Source organism: Schistocerca nitens, chromosome 2 (assembly GCF_023898315.1).
Source record: "Schistocerca nitens isolate TAMUIC-IGC-003100 chromosome 2, iqSchNite1.1, whole genome shotgun sequence".
Taxonomy (NCBI): domain Eukaryota; kingdom Metazoa; phylum Arthropoda; class Insecta; order Orthoptera; family Acrididae; genus Schistocerca; species Schistocerca nitens.
This window is the reverse complement of record NC_064615.1, coordinates 380,336,136-380,351,378: the sequence shown is the minus strand read 5'-3', so window position 1 is coordinate 380,351,378 and position 15,243 is coordinate 380,336,136. Positions and strand designations below refer to the sequence as shown.

Here is a 15,243-nt window from a genome sequence, read left to right as displayed (position 1 = left end):
GGGAGAAGGCAGTCCACAATCTGGGAGGGGAAAGAGTGGTATGAACAGAAGAGAGAATAGGAAAATAGGTTAGCATTGGTTTAGGCTAGGGGGATTGTGAGAGTGTAGGATATGCGACAGACAATTCTCACTCTAGCATAGTTCATAGAAACTCGTGCTACAAGGAGGTATCCAAATGGCTTGCATAGTGAAGCAGCTGTTGAAATCATTTGCATTGTGGTGCACAGTATGATCAACAACTGGATGGTTTGGCATAATTTGGTGGTGGCCATTTATGCAAGCAGACAGTTAGTTAGTTGTCATGCCCACAGAGAGTGCTGCACAGTAATTGCAGCATAGCTGATACATAATATGGTTGTTCTGACAGGTGACTCTGCCTTTTATAGGGTAGGAAATATCTGTGACTGCACTCTGGTAGGAGATTGTGGGTGGATGTATGAGACAAATCTGGTACCTGAGTTGACCACAGGACTTGAATAGGATTGGACAAGGATGTTCTATAGATTGAGTCAGCAGCAGAATACAACTTTGGGTTATGTTTGTAGGATTTGGGGTAGGATATCCCTCATATCAGGGGATGACAAGAAGTAGCCAAAGCCCCGGTGAATGGTGTGGTTGAACATTTCAAGGCCATGGTGATACTAAGTGATCAGAGGAGTGCTGGTCCATAGCTTTTTGCAGTGCCAAATCCCCCATCTCATCTTTACTTGCTTCTAGTTTTTCTCTAATATGGTCTGGAATATAATTTGGCTTGTGTAACCCCTGTACATATTCCTTCCTCCAGTCAGCTTTTGCTTCTTTCCTTAGTAGAGGCTTTTCAGCTGAGCACTTAAGCAGATGCTTCTGTTTTCTCCAAAGATGTCTAATTTTTCTGTATGTGGCTCCTGTCTTTCCACTTATCATGCTCTTATCCATTTTGTACTTTCTGCCATTGCATTTTTAGGTATCTGTGTTCCCTTTTGCCTGCTTCATTTGCTGTATTTTTAGTTTTTCTCATTTTTCAATTAAATTCAAAATATTTTGCTATCTTGTATTATCCGAGGACTTATAAGGGGCCTTATGTTTTTGCCTACTTGATGCTTTGCTGCCTTCACTATTTCATCTTTGAAAGCTGTCCATTCATCTTCTGCTGTAGTCTTTCCCAAGTATCAAGCAATTGTTACTTGGTGCTCCTTTCAAAACTCCCCCTCTCTCATGTATTTATCTATTTATATTTTTATGGTTTCTCATATTCTCTTTCCTTTCTTCAGTTTTCCTCTCTCCTCTACCAGTATCTTCTCTCCTTCTCTCTGTCACTGTCAATCCTTTCAGCTACTGCTAATCTTTAAATGTTTAAAATATTGTGTGTTGGTGGTAAGTCATCAGTAATTTTTCTCTCCACCTGTTACACTCACATGAAGTCATTTTTATGCTTAAACTTTGAATAATATGATTTCCTCTTTCTGCTGGATGAAAGCACTGTTTGATCAGAAGTATCCATACACCCCTGTGTAACACAGAATTGATCACTAGGTGTCACAAGGGGTGGACCCAACAGTGTAAAGTGAGGCAGAGAGTATTGTGTTGTTAAAAGAGAAACAGTAACTGTAGAGTGGGTTGGTCCAGAGAGCTCAGTGTCTTTGAAACTGGGCTAGTCATTGGGCGTCACTTGAATAACAAATCCATCAGAAACGTTTAAACCCTTCCAAAATTGCCCAAGTCAACTGTTGGTGATTTGATAGTGAAGTGGAAACATGAAGGCACAACCACCATTAAATCATGACCAAGCAGACTTCACGTACAAAGAGACTGTCGACCATTGTGGAGTGTGATTGTAAAAAATCACATGAAATCAGCGTAAGGAATGACTTGTGAGTTCCAAAGTGCTGTCAACAGCCTAGCTAGCACAAGTACTGTACATAACAAATTACACTGAAGAGCCGCAACAGGACATGGCATTGACTCGACTAATGTCTGAAGTATTGCTGGAGCGAACTGACAACATGAATCCTGCAGGGCTGTCCATAAATCTGTAAGAGTATAAGGGGGTGGAGATCTCTTCTGAAGGGCACGTTGCAAAGCATCCCTGATATCCTCAATAATGTTCATGTCTGGGGAGTTTGGTGGCCAGCATAAGTGTTTGAACTCAAAAGAGTGTTCCTGGAGATACTCTGTAGCAATTCTGGACTTGTTGGGTGTTGCATTGTCCTGCTGGAATTGCCCAAGTCTGTTGGAACGCACAATAGACATGAATGGATGCAGGTGATCAGACAGGATGCTTACATAGATGTCACCTTCGGAGTCGTATCTAGATGTATCAGAGGTCCCATATCACTCCAACTGCACATGCTCACACCATTACAGAGCCTGCACCAGCTTGCACAGTCCCCTGCTGACATGCAGGGTCCACGGATTCATGAGGTTATCTCCATACCCGTATACATCCATCTGCTTGATACAATTTGAAACGAGACTCGTCCTACCAGGTAACACGTTTCCAGTCACCAACAGCCCAATGTCAATGTTGACAGGCCCGGGCGAGGCTTAAAGCTTTGTGTTGTGCAGTGATCAAGGGTACAGGAGTGGGCCTTTGGACCCAAAAGCCCATATCGGTGATGTTTCATTGAATGGTTCACATGCTGACACTTGTTGATGGTGCAGTATTGAAATCTGCAGAGATTTGCAGGAGGGTTGTACTTCTGTCACGTTGAATGATTCTCTTCAGTCATCGTTGGTCCTGTTCGTGCAGTATATTTTTTGTACCACAGTGATGTTGTAGATTTGATGTTTGACCAGATTCCTGATATTCGCAGTACACTCATGAAATGGTTGTATGGGAAAATCCCCACTTCATCGCTACCTCGGAGATGCTGTGTCCCATCACTCGTGTGCCGACTATAATACCACATTAAAACTCACTTAAATCTTGCCATTGTAGCAGCAGTAACAGATCTAACAACTGTGTCAGACACTTGTTGTCTTATATAGGCACTGCTGACTGCAGCAGCATTTTCTGCCTGTTTACATATCTCTGTATTTTAAAACGCATGTCTATACCGGTTTCTTTGGCACTCCAATGTAAAAAGAATGGTCGAACAGCTCCTCATAAGCCACACAGTTCTGTAGCTAGTGTTAACAAGGGAAGACCTACGCTGAAATATTTTTACACAGGAAGAAGACAATGAAATGCACCGCCAAAATTTCAGCTGCTAAGAAGCACTGCAAGTATTTTGTAAAAAATGTTGAAGTTACAAATTTTTGCCGCAGCTTATTCAGGGGTTTGTACAGCCCTGCCTGCCTAGCGTGCAACTCGGCGAACCACTCACGCAGCGCCACGTAGCGGAATTATCTGGAGTTCACAGACATCAATTTTAAGCGCCTAAAGCATGGTTTACAATGGAGTGAATGGAAGCGAACAATGCCTATGAATGCTGTGTTATTAATTTTTAGTTTTTGGAGCTAATATTCGGCATAGAGAATACAACTCCTACCTTGTTCGAGCCACAATGTGAAACTCTGCTGTTATTGACGGAGTATGCAGAATGGCACAGGGAAGGAAGACTGTAAGTGTCCCAATTTGTATGGAAGCGTGACATGTGTGGAGATCGTGCACTTTACAAGGAACTCCTTCTCCATCTCTCCTTAGCACTGGTCCAAAATTTTCCTTGTACGTAGGCTGCCGTTTTCACCTGGCTTCTGATTACTATTGAGGTGAAATTTATAGACAGAACACTTAATTACTGACGTTGAGCATCATCTGAAGAGGGGACACAGCTAGCATTTCCACTATGGTCATTTTTTTTTTGAAAATAAAAAAAATTGTCTAGTGGCAAAGCACACACTTTGTGATCCAGAGAGCACGGGATCAAATCCTGTTCAGACCACAAATTTTTTCACTATGATTTTTAACCGAGCTTTCACTTCTCACAGATATTGGAGTGGCCATGAAAGATATGTGGTTCGGATTCCACGTTAAACTGCAGGTCTCCATTTTCCGATTACTGGGGAGGTTAGGGACACGTAAGTAGCTGCTGTGCTGTCCAGTTGAAAGACCTGCAAGGCACCTACCAGGTGCACCATACAGAATTCTCTTTTCCTCATGCTTGTTAACTTGCTTGCTCCGGTGAAAACGTGGCTTAAACTAATCAAACATTTTTTTGAATAACTTCATATCGACAGTTCAATTCTTGCACATGTAATTATGATAAAAGTGGCCAATAGGGAAAGAGAAAATAAAATCGTGGCAGTGTTTGATGTCACAGACGACCTCCATCAATGAGGACTTGTAATTTGTTGAAATGAAATGTGTCTTGTAGTACTACATTTTATGACAATTCCTGTAAGCCATTTCTTATAATAATGTTTGAATGTTGTACATTTGACTATCAGTGTTGGCCGAGCGGTTCCAGGCGCTTCAGTCCGGAACCGTGCGACTGCTACGGTCGCAGGTTCGAATCCTGACTCGGGCATGGATGTGTGTGATGTTCTTAGGTTAGTTAGGTTTAATTAGTTCTAAGTTCTAGGGGACTGATCACCTCAGATGTTAAGTCCCATAGTGCTCAGAGCCATTTGAACCATTTTTGAACTATCAGTGAAACGGTTCTTTGTTTATTCCCTGTAGCCGTCACAAAAATGCAAAGTGTCTATTGAATGACAAAAACAAACCTTTTTCTTGCACCAGGCACAACGGACAAAGGAAAAAGTCATGCAGTCAAGCACTGCGCAGTAACCACTAGTTTTATTTAGACAGAACTGGGATGGAGTCAGAAATGGTCCCGACCGTTGTTCTGTTTATTGCGCTGCATACCAGGCATACTTGATCAAATTTGTAAAGTGTAGTGAAGAAAACTGGTAATGCACAAATGACTGGAGCTTAAGAACACTGTTCCACTGCTAAATGTGTAATGAGAGAGAGGTATTGGAAATTATGTTGTCTGATAATTTCCTGAAAAATGCTTTCCACTGTCGAAAAAAATCTTCATTGAGGCATTGAATGGCTTTAATTGTACCAAGTGGAGTCCACGTTACATCTGTAGATTTTTCGTCATCGTCCACAAAAACAGAACCGTCGTTATGTCCAGACCATGAATCCAACAAATGCAATGAATTAGTTTCAGCAGCTGGTAGGAATACGTTTCGAATCAAATGTTGAAAACAATTTTTTTTTCCATTTTTCCAGATTTTGATACGTTGATTACACGATTTTTGCAACTAAACAGTCCATTTTTTTAGTTTTGGTCCTAATTTGTCTTGCGGTTCTTGAAGACAGATGTACAGTTGCAGAAACAGTAAACCACTCAAGTTTATCACTGGCATCATTGTATGTGAATGTATCATTGCATTAATTGATTGGGCAGCTGACTCCATCTTTTTTTCAGCCTGACATTGCGATGGTTTCTTTGAAAGGTTGCAGCCAATTTAGTTTTCAGTTCTTCACCAATCTGAGATTGGTTTCCATATCTAATGACCTTTTAATAACGCTAATTACAAAGGGATTAATGGAGTGAATCTATTACAGTCAAATTCAGATGAGATACCTTCCTTGGAGAATCTGCTTTTCCTCTTGAACAAGAACAAGAATTAACCAATCATGTGTCGACATTGTCAGAATTATTCATTAGTATTTCCCTGGTCATAATGCTGTTGATGACTGGAAACATGTTACCTAGTAGGGATCACCAATTTAGTATTGGAGGGCAGCGTGGAGGGTAAAAATAGTCGAGGGAGACCAACAGATGAATATACTAAGTAGATTAAGAAGGATGTAGGTTGCAGTAGGTACTGGGAGATGAAGAAGCTTGCACAGGATAGAGAAGCATGGAGAGCTGCATCAAACCAGTCTCAGGACTGATGACAACAACCACAATAACAACAACAACATGGTGAATAGGCAATATGATGCCACACTGTTAGCATAGAGGTAACAAAAACAACATCAAAAATACATTCGCCTACAGCCAACAGGTAACTGAGGCAGACACCCGTTTGCAATGAATTGTCTCATCTAATGCATAAAGCAAGAATAGTACTTTTTCATACAAGCCAATAACCGTTGAGATGCTTCTCTAATTGTGATGAGTAATACATCTTATCAGCATGTGTTTATCAGTACCTCTCCTGCCTCTTGCTGAGTAAAAGATATCTTTCTGTTTTAATCTGACTTAAGTGAATAAAAAAGGAGTTGCAAATACACTCACCAAGAAACGTTTTGCATCACCTCGATTCCAAGAGTTCCGGAACCTGTATTGAAGATTGTAATAGAGATCAACATAAACATCATTTCTGCTCTTTTTATTGCTCGTGAAAACCACATGTTTCATGTTGTACCACCATACAGCGAGACCTTCAGAAGTGGTGGTCCAGATTGCTGTACACACCGGTACCTCTAATACCCAGTAGCATGTCCTCTTGTATTGACGCATGCCTGTATTCATCATGACATATTATCCACAAGTTCATCAAGGCACTGTTGGTCCAGGTTGTTCCACTCCTCAACGACAATTCGGAGTGGCGTACGTCGGCCCCACAAAATGCCACCCCAAAACAGCAGGGAACCTTCCATGTTGCTGCACTTGTTAGACAGTGTGTCTAAGGTCTTCAGCCTGATCGGGTTGCCTCCTAACATGTCTCCGACGATTGTCTGGTTGAATGCATATGTGAACTCATCGGTTAAGAGAACATGATGCCAATCCTGAGCAGTCCATTTGGCATGTTGGTGGAGCCATCTGTACTGCACTGCATGGCATTGTGGTTGCAAAGATGGGCCTCACCATGGACATCAAGAGTGAAGTTGCGCATCATGCAGGCTATTGCACACAGTTTGAGTTGTAACATGACGTCTTGTGGTGGCATGAAAAGGATTATTCAACATGGTTGCATTGCTGTCAGGGTTCCTCCAAGCCATAGTCCATAGATAGTGGTCATCCACTGCAGTAGTAGCCCTTGGGTGGCCTGAGCGAGGCATGTTATCGACAGTTCCTGTCTCTCCCTATCTCCTCCACGTCTACACAACATCACTTTGGTTCACTTCAAGATGCCTGGACACTTCCCTTGTTGACTACAGACAACACGAGCCGTGTACCTCCTTCCTGGCAGAATGATCGGAACTGGTCGGCTGTCGGACCCTCTCTGTGTAATAGGCACTGCTTATGCGCAGTTGTTTACATCTTTGGATGGGTTTAGCGACATCTCTGAACAGCGATAGGGACTGTGTCTGTGATACAATATCCCCAGTCAATGTCTATCTTCAGGAGTTCTGGGAACTGGGGTGATGCAAAACTTTTTGTGATGCGTGTCGTAAAAGACACTAATAAGGACTGTCTTCACTAACAATAGAACTTACAATTATGTATTAGAGAATGGTACTGCAGACAAAGTGTTGAAGGAATTCCTGACTGCTAACAGAAGCCATAGAAGAAAATTGTCTATGAAGCTGGTGAAGAGATTGGTATCACACCCAGTAAACTAAGTGAAGAGTGAGATAAATTGGGTGATTCTGAATATAAAATATCCATGACTGTTTTCCAAATAGAGAGAGTGGCATCAATAATTTACTGTATCAAAACAAGTTTTGGTCATAGCAGTGATCTGTAGTTACTTGTCACAAAATAAAGAAGGGAAATACGTTCATTTGCATGGGCTGTTGGATGGATGCAAAAGAAAAAAATATTCATCACTGTATTCATGTGAATGATGCTGATGTGAAATATATCTCATCAAGCAGAATGCTTTTGTTCGTGAGCATCCTGCAACAATCCTTTAGTGTTGTTTAGATTTATCTGCAGTAAACTATACTGCTGGCTTAATTAACATTTATTTATACAAAATTGCTGAAACTTCCTGGCAGATAAAAACTGTGTGCTGGACTTAGAGTCGAACTCGGGACCTTTGCATCTTGCAGGAGCTTTTGTGAAGTTTGGAAGGTAAGAGATGAGGTACTGGTGGAAGCAAAGCTGTGAGGATAGGTCATGAGTCACGCTTGGGTAGCTCTGTTGGTAGAGCACTTGCCTGCAAAAGGCAAAGGTTCCAAGTTCGAGTCTTGGTCCAACACACAGTTCCAATCTCCCAGTATGTTTCAAATCAGCACACACTCCACTGCACAGTGGAAACTTCATTCTGCAAACAAAATTGCTGAGTTGCACAAATTTGTGCACATCCATAGCATTGAGCTAATAAATATTTTGCTCAAACAATGTGGTATTCTGATAGCTTTTTAATTTGTTTTACACTTACCCATTCTTTTAGTGTAATTTATCTTTTCCTCTTCTTCCACAAGTTGTCTGATTTGCAGCTTGACTTCAGGATTTGATACTACAACATATGTCCAAGGCTCAGTGTGAGCACCACTAGGTGCTGTGCCTGCAAAAAATATGTTACTTAATTTAAGTAATATGGAGAAACTTAAAAAAATGTGTTTAGTAAGCCAGTAAAATGATTAGATAAAAGAAAACACATGTGCACTTTCTAGATGTATTTGTTTTGAAACTAAATAATTCTATTTTGTGTAAATATATTTACTACACTGTAGTCTTGAATATATTTAATCTGAAATGACAATACTAGGAAGGCCCTACTGAATGTGGCTTCCACGTTTTATTAAGATTCTTAAGATCTCTTCTCATTTACTTAGCATGAAGGCTATAGTTTAGATTTTTGTGTAAATTTTTCTATGTTAATTGTGATCTTTCTTTTTACCTTCTGTGTTGCATAAAATGTACAGAAAGCTTATAAGAACTCTGCATTAAACTTCTGTTGATCTTAATGTGTGTCCAGAAAACCCACTGTGAACAAAATCACTGTGAAATTAATTGTGTTAATTAAATTGTCATGATAGAGCTGCTGTTAAAAAACCTCTTGTAAACCAGATGAAACCAAAGAAAATGCTCCAGCCCTGCATGAAGCACATAAGTGGAACCATTGATCAATGGAGACCTGTCTACCTTTACAATATTCCCTACCACATAACACAAAGGGAAGTGAACATTACAAACTTTGAAACTTCCTGGCAGATTAAAACTGTGTGCCAGACCAAGACTCGAACTCGGGACCTTTGCCTTTTGCGGGAAAGTGCTCTACCATCTGAGCTACCCAAGCACGACTCACGCCCTGTCCTCACAGCTTTACTTCTGCCAGTATCTAGTCTCCTACCTTCCTGAGTTCAAGTCTTGGTCCGGCACACAGTTTTAATCTGCCAGGAAGTTTCATATCAGCGCACACTCTGCTGCAGAGTGAAAATCTCATTCTAATTACAAACTTTGGCCTTCAAATTTTGAAGCATTGGGAAGGGCTCGTCTTGATTTGGGCAGTCATATCAGGGTGAGATGTGGAACACAAATAGATCAGATTTAAAAACGTGTTCAATATGCCTTCCACAAATTATAGGCCTGCACCACTGATGTCAGTATTTTGTAGGACTATGGAACATGGTTTATGCTCATATGTTATACCATTTTTGGAGGATGAAAATCTCCTCTATAAAAATTAACATGAATTCCACAGAGATCTTGCAAAACTCAGCTCACTCCATTCATTCACAAGATCCAGAGTGCCATAGACATTGGCACTCAGGTTGTTACTGTGTTCCTTGACTTAAGGAAGGTATTTGTAAACATGGATCAACATGCTATAAAGCAGGTGAGGCCAATGACCTTGTCATGTTGGTAACACCGATTCCCACCCGATCACTGAAGGTAAGCAACATTGGACCTGGCTACTACTTGGACGGGTGATTGTTTGAGGAAAACAATGTGCTGTTGGTTTTATGGAAAAGCAAGTTGCCAAAGTGGCATCCAATTGAAAGACTTTTACCAGGCTGTGGTGCCACATGACATGCCTTTTTTCAGGTAGTCATAACATTTTAGCTCAACAACAATCTAATGGATATTGCTGGAAGCTCCATGAGGCTGTTTTCAGATGATGCAGTTCTTTAATTCAAATAAATGTAACGTTCTGTGCAAAAACAGATGAAAAAATCACCTACTCTACAATTATGCTATTAGTGAAAAATTATTAGAAACAGTAACTGTTGTAAAATACATAGGAGTAACCATCTGGACTGACATAATGTGGAATGATCACATAGAACAAATTGGAGGAAAAGTAGATGCAAGGCTGAGATTAATAGGAAGAATCATAAGTAAATGTAATTTATCCACAAAATAAGTGGCTTGCAAAATACTTCAACTAGTTTTTGAATGTTGCTCAACAGTCTGGGGGCCTTATTAGCTTGGGTTATTGGTAGAAGAGACATAGGTGTTGTGGAAATGCTCAGCAAACATCAGTGGTAGGCACTACAAGAGAGACATTGTCCATCACAGAGAGGTTTACTACTGACTTTCCAAGAGAGTATATTATGAGGAGTAGGGCAAATTACTAATTCCTTCTGCAAACATCTTGTGAAATGGTCATGACCAGAAAATCTGAGAACTTAGCACTAATACCAAGGTTTACTAGAATCATCCTCCCTTCTGCCATTTGCAAATGGAATAGAGAAGAGGTGATCAAATAGTGATACCAGAAGTACCCCCCAACACACACCATATAGTGGTTTCTGAAGTGTAGAAGTACATGTAGATGTAGATAGTTGATATGACCGATGAAACCGGTTTTGGTGATAATGTTGATTCCATGTCACTGTGATGGTTCCCAGCAAGGGATTCTGTCTTCCATGATGGTTGTGCCCCCAATCACATGATTGGAGATGTTCAACATTGGTTTGCTGAGTATGAGACTGAAATAACACACTGACCTGGTCTTTATAGCAATATTGAGCCACTGAAATCTGTAATAGACAAACAGGAGCTCATTACCATCATCTAGCATAAATTGTGAATCTAGAACAAAAGAAGAAGGGAGGAAGATTAATACTTAATGTCCCATTGATGACAAGATCATCAGAGATAGGGAACGAGCTCCAATTGAACAAGCAGTAGATGAGAAGTTTGCCATTGCTTTTCAAAGAAAGCATCCAAATATTCATCTGAAGTGGTTTAAGGAAACTACGGAGAATCCAAGTGTGTATGGGTCATAGGAGATGTGAGAGAGGTATCAGTGTGGTTATCACACTGGAATCACGCTCTGTAGGAGTAGGACTGAATTTCAATTCAACCATGCATATTTAGTTTCTCCCAAATGCATTTAGCCAATTTCCAGAATGACTACTTTGAAAATCACACTGTGAACTTACTCTTCTATCCTTGTCTTTTTGAAACTTCTACTCTGTCTTTGACGACCTCATCATTGATGGGGTATTAAACCCATATGTCTCTCCCTTTTTCTCCTTGTGGACAGACATTTGAATCCTGCTGTTCTTTAACATCAGGACTGGGAGTGCACAGTTATTCAGTCCATGACAAAGTAGTTTTGACTCAAAAGAAGTAAGAAGACAAAACAATGAACATTTTGTACAAATGGTGACCTAATTAAATAAACCTTTGCTCACTATCAGATTTGATCAACTAATCATCATCAGGTACCACAAAATTATTTACATCAGGCTGTGTGATATTGTTGTTACTGTGACATAAAAAATAAATCAAAAAACATCATGTGTCATTGAAACTGCCCTCAGCAGTAAAATGCATCAATATAGTCAACAGTAAAATTCATAAACATACTTAAATTATCTTAGTGCCTATTCAGGTTTCATCTTCCTGCAGAGAGCACACTCTAGATATGTGTATGGAATCTTACAATGGACTAAAATTATTTAACTTAAGTAATCCATTTTACTGTTGACTGTATTAATACACTTGATGGCATTTTCAGTGATACATGATGATTTTATTTATTTTTTGTGGCACAATAAGAACAATACTATAAATAATTTTGTGTTACCTTATAGTGATTGCTTGATCAAAACTGGAAGTCAATAAAGGTTTAAATGCTGCTAAGAATTTTCACTAACTTAGATATCACTTCAGAATTATTAAATTACAGTTAGAGTACATGTATTTCCGCAACTACACATGATAATCTGTCAGGTTTCAGTTGACATTGTTCATGACTTTTCACAAAATCTGGTCATAATTTTGTATAGCATCCACAAAACCTATCACTGACAAGGTGTTCACAAGAGTAGCACTTGGGTCCCTCATCCTTGGAATCTGAAGTTCAGATTGTTTGTTTACTACAGAACTCTCATGTACTTCTAGGAATGATTGTCTGTAAATACACAAAACCACAGGTTCAGACAATTCTGGCATAGCACTGACAGCCACATTAACTACAGCTTTAGCAACTGCTGCAAACTTTTTTGAAGCTAAAGGCAAATGGAGGATTTTTTATTTCATTAATTGTGCATTTCAGCTGCTGGACTTACAAGTAAACAGTTGTTTAATGTACTGTTAAAGTTAGAAATATATAATAAACATCAGTAAGATAAAGATAACACAGAAAGGTAACAAGCACTTCCCATGAAGCGGCTGATAGCAGCACATGAGAAAAATGAGTTTTCTGGTTTTCTTGCTGTAAACAGTAAAAGCTCATTAAACTGCAAAAATGCTTTATGTAGGCCTAAATGTTTTATGGTAGAGGCTCAGTTTTTCCTTTAAAAAATTAAAAATGTTTGTTTTGCATTTGCACATTTCCTTCATTACTGTTTATAATTGCTCTCATTCAATTCTGAGGACACTAACTGACAAAAGAAATTGATTAATTTTGTATCTTATAGTTTTGTATCACAGTTTGATGATAAGGTGTCTGTTTTTTGATATTGGTCATAGTTACTGTGATACCTAATTTCCAACTACATTGTAGTATAAAATTTGAAGGGTTTGTAATGAGAAATATGGTGGCTGGCTACTTGACATTTGATTCATTTTAGATAATATGTTGCTGTGTACTAGATGTTGCTAACATATCAGAATAGACACATTTCACTGCATGAGCATGCCACGTGCAAATACTGTAGCCAGCAGCTTGTATGTGAACAGTTCGTTGAAGCTGTTTCTCAAATTACTGATTACACATTATTGTTATTCTTATTGCTGGAAGTAAATGGTGAAGAAGATGATGGCTTATACCAACAGTTACATAATGGAAAAACTCATATTTAGGACAAAGCTTGACAAAAGTTTCTTTTCTATTCTTGTCAATGGTCATTTACTAAATAAATATGACTAATATTACATAATAGGTATGAGCCTAATTCAAAACATTTCTATAAATTCATTTTTAATGCAGCCTACTGTCTTCACTTAAAGTGATACCTATGTGCTACTAATGGTTGAAAACAGGAATGAAATTCCAACACCGATCAAGCACTGAAACTCATGCAGAGTGTCACATAACAGCTGTTTCTGTAGGAAGTGAAGCTCATTTATCGCCTCAAAGTCCCAGAAAAGAAAAGTTAAGAAGTAAAATAAAACTGCTGCATGAAAAAAAAAACAATATTTACAAAATAAAGTAACTTCATTGTCACCTGAAGCTAAAAGCAGTGGCATTCACAGTTTGCACGTATGAACAGTAATGACTTTAAATGCATATGTGATAAGTTTTTAACTACAGATTTATCACAAATTGTTTCATTAGTGTTCCCTTTCATCAAAGTTTTCATTTAGTCAGTTAGATCAGTTCCATTTCTTACAGAAATCAGTTAATACCAGTCGATGTCATTTGATTTCTATGTGTTCTATTAATAATATGAGTCACTGCAGCAAAATAGCACACACCTTACCTAGGTTTATTTTTTATTTTCCTGGGGGGGTGTGGTGTTGGGGGGGGGGGGAGGGTTGCAGGGAGCAGAGGAAGCAAGTCCCACCTTTCAAAGACCAAAACGTAGACAACCGTAGGGCAAATGGAAGTGCTGGGGTGAACAAATTGCACTTTACTCACATTTGCTGGTACTTCACATGTGCTTACTGCTTCAGAACACAGTGGTATGACAGTCACTCTGTAATGGCTTCAGTATACATGGTACTGTATTTCTAGATAGCCAATATTGGCGGCAGTCACAAAACAGTCATCCCCCCCAAAGTGGACTGACTTACACCACCTTCAGCCGATCCAGGACTAGAGAGCCCTCATTCAAGACATTGTGAATAAGCTTACGTCCACATCAAACAACTCACTCTTTAGAAATGCATGTAAGATGTGGGGTCTGCACTATATTCCATATTATGACTCAGCAATGCGCAGTATGAGGAATTAGATTTCACCAACAGTCAGACTTGGGCTTCTCCTTGTAGTTAACTTGAGAACAGAATGACAAAAAAGGCAATAACACAAAAACAGCAACTGTTTTGCTCCTTTCGTTGTTGCACAGTACAGTAGCAAGTTCCGACATTTGGAAGAGAGGCTCACTTGCACTATCTGATCAAAAGTATTCAGATACGCCAATGTAATGCAGAATTGAGCACTATATGAGGTCTGTTAGAAAAGCAACCAACATTTTCGTTTGCAACCACCTGATGGATTTGAATCTGCCACACTTGCATGAGCTGACCTTCAACCTTCATGCGCATGCATGAATTACATCCTGTCTGTTGACAACAGCAGTTACCGGCAAGCAGCAGTCGACTGAGGTAGTGCGTAGTGCTTGCGTCGGTATTTCATTGCAAGGGAAATGACAGAACGACTGGAGCAGCGCTACTGCATCAAACTTTGCCAGAAACTGGGCGACAGTCAGGTGATAACCATTTGGAAGATTCAGATGGCTTTCAGAGACGATGATGTGGGAATCACACAGATTAAGGAGGAGTACAACCAGTTTAAAGATGGCTGCACATAGGTGGAGAGCGAGCCATGCTCCGGTTGGTCATCAACCTGCCAACATGACCAGGCCATTGTCAAAGTGGAATCTATAGTGATGTGGGACCATCGTGAAAATGACGAAAGAGGTGGGTATCAGCAAATTTCGGCACTTTCGATTGTGACCGAATATGTGGCCATGAAGAGAGTGTTGGCGAAATTCATGCTGAAGATGCTGACTGCAGAGCAAAAGCAACTTCGTGTTGAAGTTGCACAGGACATGCTGGACTCCACAAACAGTGACCCCGAGTTTGTGAACACCATAATCACTGTTGAAAAAACCTGGGTGGACCGTTACGACCTGAAAACCAAATCCCAGTCATCTAATTCTTTCTCACCCAGACCAAAGAAGGCCCAATAAGTGCACAGCAACGTCAAAATGATGTTGACTGCTTTCTTTAACTCCAGTGCTGTAGTATACCATCAGTACATACCACAGGGCCAAACAATCACTATACAGTACTACAGGGATGTCCTCGATTGCCTACATAATGCCGTGTGGTGGAAGAGACCAGA

The 15,243-nt window shown here is 39.9% G+C and overlaps 1 protein-coding gene across 1 annotated transcript in view; it reads right to left on the bottom strand.

Annotated features, from left to right (window-relative positions):
* LOC126234408 (iodotyrosine deiodinase 1) overlaps positions 1-15,243 on the bottom strand; it is a 111,363-nt gene that overhangs the window by 32,354 nt on the left and 63,766 nt on the right. Inside the window, exon 3 of the mRNA XM_049943099.1 lies at positions 8,212-8,337. Within this exon, the coding sequence (XP_049799056.1) occupies positions 8,212-8,337 (126 nt within the window). The remainder of the gene's footprint in view (positions 1-8,211; positions 8,338-15,243) is intronic.